The sequence below is a fragment of the Zingiber officinale genome, chromosome 1B (assembly GCF_018446385.1).
Source record: "Zingiber officinale cultivar Zhangliang chromosome 1B, Zo_v1.1, whole genome shotgun sequence".
NCBI classification, from domain to species: Eukaryota; Viridiplantae; Streptophyta; class Magnoliopsida; order Zingiberales; family Zingiberaceae; genus Zingiber; species Zingiber officinale.
In genome coordinates, this window is record NC_055986.1 from 153693911 (window position 1) to 153700571 (window position 6661).

Below are 6661 nucleotides of genomic sequence, written 5' to 3' on the forward strand. Positions count from 1 at the left end.
TGTGTATTGATGTAGGGTAGCGGTGTTGTCGAACTTACCCAGATGATCGTCCAGGTCGGTGGTTCCGTTATACTCACCGATCGCCGGGGGCACATAGTGCCTTGGTAAAGGGTCCCGTAGGATGGCCTCTGAAAATTGCCGGTTGATCCACTCGGGGGAGGTGTCCATTCGGGGGGCCTTGCCTTTTCTGTTGTCTCGCAGAGGCGCCTCGTCGGACGAAGATCCTCGATCACGGTTAACTGTTGCGGCTTCGGGAGGCGTACGAAATAGGGCCCGATGGAATGGAACTGTGGCCGGTGGTGCTTCCGCTCGGCCTCCTGATGCGGACGTCGCTTGTTGTTCGATCCGCTCGGCTTGCGCCTTCTGTTTTTGTTCCACAAGCTTAGCCGCTCTTGCCTCGATCAGAGCGTCGAGCTCCTCTGTGGAGAGCATCATCATATGCGGCCGTCCAGCTTCGTCCATTGCTCCCTCTCGGATGCAGGTGTGTTCCCACAGACGACACCAATTTGATCCTGTCCGAACGCTGAATCAACGGACGCTGGGCACGTGGCGCTCTCCAAACTGCTGACGTGGATCTCCGGCCGGTCGTGGGGGTCTCCGGCGAACTTGCAAAGAAGTCGGGCCGGGAAGGGGTTCCCGGCGACAACCCTCCGACGCTCAAGTCAGGCAAGAGGAAATGCAGAAAGTGGCTCCGAAGATGCGAGAATGCGTGATCGCGTACCTACGGTGAAGTATGAGGACCTTTATATAGAGCTGTGAAGAGGCTCCTGCACACATACCGAGGTGAATACGTGTCCTCTTACCATACCTCGATATGGGCTTGTCAGAGGAGCTTGCCTGACACCATACTGCTATAGTCCGAGCACTTCTCTTATGGGACGGCAGAACCTTCTGTCATAAACTTCTGCGTATGGGTTAGTCGTCGGACACGCTTGTTGTCAGAAGATGTTCCCCCAATGCTTCCTTGGTCTTTTTGTCTTTTCTGTTCCCGCGCCGAGCGGCCGGCCGCTCGGCAGTCCCATCACGTCCGATCGGACGTAGCTAATGATCCGCTCGGGAGATTTCAGGTCGTGTGCTCGGATGAAACTACTCACAACATTATTGCTTTACGCCTCGGCCGAGCGGGCTACCTGCTCGGCCCGACGACCCTATTCACCATGAACGTCGGAGGCCCGACTCCCCGTCGGGTTGTTTTTGCTTCTGCTTGGACCCCCGTTTAGCCAGCCGGTCCCCCTTTTCCGATCGGTCATTTGACCTTTGACCTCCACGTGACGTTTTCTTCCCTCAAAGGGGGTCCCCTATTCTCACCGTCGGATCAGTATCCATCCACCATTTGTCCTGGAGCTTTAGGGTTCAAAGTTTCGTGTACAATTCCACCGAGCTCTTAAATCCGAGCACTCCTCCACAATCACCATCCATAACATTCATTCCAATTGGGGAAAGCTTCATTATTTGTATCACTTAGTTTCATTTAGTTCCTTTTTTTTTCGCTTGCAATGTGTTTTTCATAATGCCCCTTAAAATTTTGCTACTTTAGTTAATGCATTTTACCTTGTTTAATTTCTATTTTGTCTTGTTTCGTCAAATGCTTTTCATTATATTCTCGTTAGGATTAGATTAAGGACACTTTACTTTATGTTTCCTTCAATTCCACCACAATTGTAGTTAGTTAGGTTAGAGTTTTAATTACTCACATTGTTTAGTCTTAGCATCTAACTCAACAACAAAACCCCATTTCAAATAAATTGATCATAAAATTATCACTTGTCAGCTATATTTCTTTAGATAGACGATTCAGATCATTCCCTCTGTTATATTAATGTAGAGAAATTCGATAATTATGTTAATATTGCAGTATGACATACAGCGTGATCAATATCCAATCACCCACTAGTAGGATGCTTGAATATATAACCCTAAAAAGTTGATTCTTTTGGAATAGTCTCTATCTATATCATTTCCAATCAAATAGGGAGTGTTTCTTGAAGATGATATCAGTTTGTACCAAGTGGTATTCTCACCCGGTCAAATCTCTAGATCCCTTTTGGAGAAAGAACTCTAGTGCTAACAAGGTAGCATAGATCTACAGCATAAATCATGATTTATCATCCAAGAACCGGTAAATTAGGCAAAGTTGACATCAGAAAGGTGAATTAACCAAATCGATAATGCTATTTTCTCAAGGATAGGTTATATAATCTACCAGAGCATCCAAATCTGATCTAAGTTATCAAATAGATTAGTTGAAGATCAAGCATAAGGGGAAGCAAAACAAAGAGAGAAACTCCAACGGACTTCGGCAGATAAGAAGTCGGTTGTGGCGGTAGGAGGCCTTCTGCAACAACTTCTTCTGGCAATCGGGTACGTCCTTGAAATGCTTCCATGGAAAGGCCTCGGTGAGGTAGCCCACATTGATCTAGATGGTCTTCAAGTCCTCGTCAGCCTTGATGTTGGAGATGGGGAACCAAACAAAATGCTAAAGGTGAATGTCGAGATAGTTAAAGGTGATGGATGGTGTGAATCGATTTGTGAAAACTTAGAGAGATAGTTACTAAGAATGACATACTCTAGCTCACCTCTTCAATGAGGCAGCGACGGCGAGGTGACTGTGGCTTCACTAGGCGTCTGGGAGAAGAGTCGCACTTTTTGTGCGAAGAGGGGAAAAATGGTTAGGGTTAATTAAAACAACATTATTTGGTAAAAAAACCGGTTCAACTGGTAGTTTATCTGATATAACTGGTTCAAACTTATCACTTCAACATTCAACAATTATAATTTTGTTTTTGACTTATTACTTCATCAAATAAGTATTAAAAGTCAAATGCCACTTAAAATTAGAAGTGAAGCCTACTTTAAAATTGATGGAGTCTAAAATATTATTTACTTCATCAGCTTTTTAACCGAAGCTGATTACCTACCATATGTTACTTCATAATTAGTAATTGCCGAGGTAACTGTGGTGAAATCTATCATCAATATTCTACTAGTGAAAGGATCACTATGTTAAGCGAAGCCCTTTAATTTATTTTCCTTCCAAATTGTATAGGGTAGTTCTAGAGGTGTCCCAGTGAGAGGGTTATCGCTAAAATAATAATAACCAAACTTGATGTTACTAGATGAGATTGACTATATGTATCCTTCTTCGATATTGGAATATATCTCCTATTATATTATCATTTATATTTAAATAAATTTTATCTTATTATTATTATTATTGATCAAATCTCTTCTTCTTTTGATTTTTTTAGTTAACACCAAGTATATATTCAGCTTGCACCAATTAATCCTTGGGGTGATCAGTCCAGTCCCACAGAAATTTTCCACTAACTACTAGGATAAAGCAGGAAATGCTCACAGCGAACTCATCAATCTAGAGTTCTTAGGTCAACCGTCCATTAAAAATAATTCATCTGTCAATTCACCAAAGCAACGACTCAATCCTTAAACACCTAAAAAACTGAGAATGTACTCTGCCACTGCACCATTATTCCTCCTATGACTTTTTTTTACGTATATATTTGTTATAGTTTTATATTATCTAATTGAAATATTTATTAATCATGTAAATACATATTTGTATATCTTAAATATATATTTTATAAATACTTCTTCAATAGGTGATTAATATTAAAGGATTGATAGTATTATAAAAGTGGCAAACTTGCTCAATGATATCTTGTACTTATGGATGCTATAAGACATTATGAAATCCATTGAGATTCTTCCAATTGTGTCGGAGCTTAGGGCGACCCACATTTTGTTATCCAATTATGATTTGAATAATGTCGTGCGCTTGCCTAACATCTAGGCTTAGTTTGGAAGTTGGAAGGGAAAAGAGGAGAAAAGAAAAGAAAGGGATGAGGGATAAAGGAAGAGAAAAGAAATGATATATTTTTTTATTTGAGAGTGGAGGAAAAAAAAATTATTTTTTATGTTTGGAAAAAGAAAGGTAAAATAATTTTTTTCTCTTTTATAAATGTTTCTACATTTCTTCCTATTTTTAAGTGGAAAATATTTTGATTATAAAAGGAAAATTTTTCCCATCCTTTTTTTTTTTTTGAAAAATAAAAAACTACCGGACACTATTTTTTTTTTCACTTTTCCATCCAAATTTCCCAAACGAAGCCGCGAGCCACCTTGAGAATGAGCGGCGCCGCCCGCTTTGCCGACGCCAGAGCCCACCTAGTGTCCGCCCTCGACGCCGGCGCCCGCGACCCCCGCTGTCTCAAGCGGCTTCTCGCCCGCGCCGTCGTCTCCGGCCTCCTCCCGGACCCCTTCGTCTCTTCCCGCTTCGTGGCCGCTGCCGCACCCTTCGACATCCCCCTCGCCCTCCTCGCCTTTCGCGCCGCCCTCCCCCGCCCCTCCGCCTTTGCCTTCGCCTCTCTCATCCGTGCCCACTCCTCCGCTCTGGACCCCTCCCCTGCATTCTCCCTCTTCGCCCTCATGCTCCGCTCCGACCTCTACCCCGACCGCTTCGTCCTCCTCTCCCTCCTCCGCGCCTCCATCAACACCTCCTCGTTGCCCACCTTGCTCTGCCTGCATACCGTCGCCCTTCGACACGGCCTCCTCGGAGACCTCCACGTCGCCACCTCCCTTCTCCACGCATACGCCTCCCTGGGGCTTTTGCCGGCCTCCACACAGCTGCTCGCCGAAATGCCCCACAGATCCACGGTCACTTACAGTGCTCTCATCTCCTGCTGCGCAAGGGCAGCTTGGCACCATCACGGCCTCTGCATATTCGCAGAAATGACAAAGCACGGGACTCACCCCGACGCATTCGTCGTTGTGGCCGGCCTTCAATGCTGTGCTGGTCTCGGTGCTCTGGGTCACGGCCGCAGCATGCACGCCCTGTTGCTGCGCCAGCTTATTTGTTTGACCTCTGAAGTGGGCACGAGCCTTTTGCAAATGTACACCAAGTGCGGATGCTTGGAGGCTGGCAGGAGGGTGTTCCATCAAATGGAGACTGTAAGAGATGTATCGGCGTGGACTGCGATGATTGGTGGACTGGCCATGCACGGCCGTGGTCAGGAAGCCATAGCTCTCTTGGATCATGGCATGAGGGCAGACGATGTTGCTCCGGACAGTATGGCATTCACTTGTGCACTGCATGCTTGCAGTCATTGTGGCCTAGTCGAAGCAGGGATAAAGCTTTTTAATGAGATGAAAGAAGTTTATGGAGTTGAGCCTAGAATGGAGCATTATGGAGCAATGGTGGACCTACTTGGTCGCGCAGGGAAGCTGGAAGAGGCAAAGAACATTGTCGAATTGATGCCTTTCAAGCCCAACCGGGTTGTTTTGGGTGCTCTGCTACATGCCTACACTGTTAATGGTGGATCGATGCTCGGGAAGCAACTGGAGAGGCAATTGTTAGGATTAGAATTAGAAGCAAGGAAACAGGAGGGTGGATTCTTTGTTGGGGTGTCTAATGTGTATGCTAGAGTTGGCAGGTGGAATGAGGTGAACTTGATTAGGCATAAAATGGTTAAAGAAGGGTTGAAGAAGGAGAAAGGGTTTGCCTTAGTGGAGGCCGAGGGCAGGTTGCATAAGTTTATGGTGGGAGATACAAGTCACCCACTAACAATGGAATTGTACAGAATTTTGCATGGATTGGATAGGAGTATAATGTTAGAATGATGGTTCAAGAGTGCATTTCAGAGATGATAGAACCAATTTGCCACCATGGTCAAGCATTCTATAGCACCATTTTCCTTTGGTGTCATATAGATTGTTCAAAATGGTCAGTTGGTATTTCAGATGTGCCAAGCGTGCAGGATTCAAGCAGCAACATTTATTCATCTTTCAATACATCAACAAGAGACTTTTGGTTCTCTGAATTGGCAAGCCACTTCCAGAAAGCATCAGTCTCTTGGTAACTTTCTAAGTAACTCACATCTTTTGGTATCATATAGTCCACTTATCACTGATTGATTCTTTTCGCTGCACTTCACTTGTTCAGCATGTTATTGTGTCTCCCTTCTCAGTTATGTGATGAGTCGTTCCTTGTACTTGGCATGTTTGGCATGCTTGAAAGAATACTTGACACTTCATGGATCCAACTACTTTGGGTGCTGCAGAATCACCAAGTTATGTCAGACTTCTAGTTGTAGTCTTTTCTAACCACTTTTGTTTGTTAAGATTTACCCTTTTACATCTTCCCATTTCCCAGCATAAGAATATTATAGGATTATGATCGAGGAAATGGATTGGCATGTGTTTCCTACTAGAAGGGAAGGGGTGAATCAATAGCACACTAAAATAAAACTCTTGAAAATGCAAAGGCAATTCTATTGTTAGTTGTTCGAGGGTGCTCTTGAGTGTACAGTGAAGTTGTAATGATTAATAATAAGACATAATTACACCTTCATATAATGTGACATGAGATTTGGGGTTGGAATCTCAGTAAAGTCGAGATAAATACCTCCTTTATATGCTAGTCAATATTCCAAAGGCTAGTAGCCGTCCGTGATTTACCTTCTCTGTGTTGATCCTGGGACGAATTGATGAGGGTGCTGGGGACGAGCGTATTCATCTTATGCCACAATGAAGTGGCAATGTGTCACCCTCGAATGGCCACTAAAGTTATTCCTTCACAAGAGGTAATGAAGTTAGCCTTTTACAATCCCAGCCTTGGAATGATTACAATATGCTCTTCTCTCAAATA

The 6661-nt window shown here is 44.2% G+C and overlaps 1 protein-coding gene across 1 annotated transcript; it reads left to right on the forward strand.

Annotated features, from left to right (window-relative positions):
- Window positions 1–4120: 4120 nt before the first annotated feature.
- Window positions 4121–6242, forward strand: LOC122010441 (pentatricopeptide repeat-containing protein At4g21065-like). Its single transcript, XM_042567009.1, has one exon. The coding sequence runs from the start codon at window positions 4144–4146 to the stop codon at window positions 5632–5634; it is 1491 nt and encodes a 496-aa protein (XP_042422943.1). The 5' UTR covers window positions 4121–4143; the 3' UTR covers window positions 5635–6242.
- Window positions 6243–6661: the final 419 nt, after the last annotated feature.

Excerpts from the sequence above, each read along its gene's own strand:
- LOC122010441 (XM_042567009.1), top strand. The coding sequence starts at position 4,144 with ATGAGCGGCGCCGCCCGCTTTGCCGACGCCAGAGCCCACCTAGTGTCC.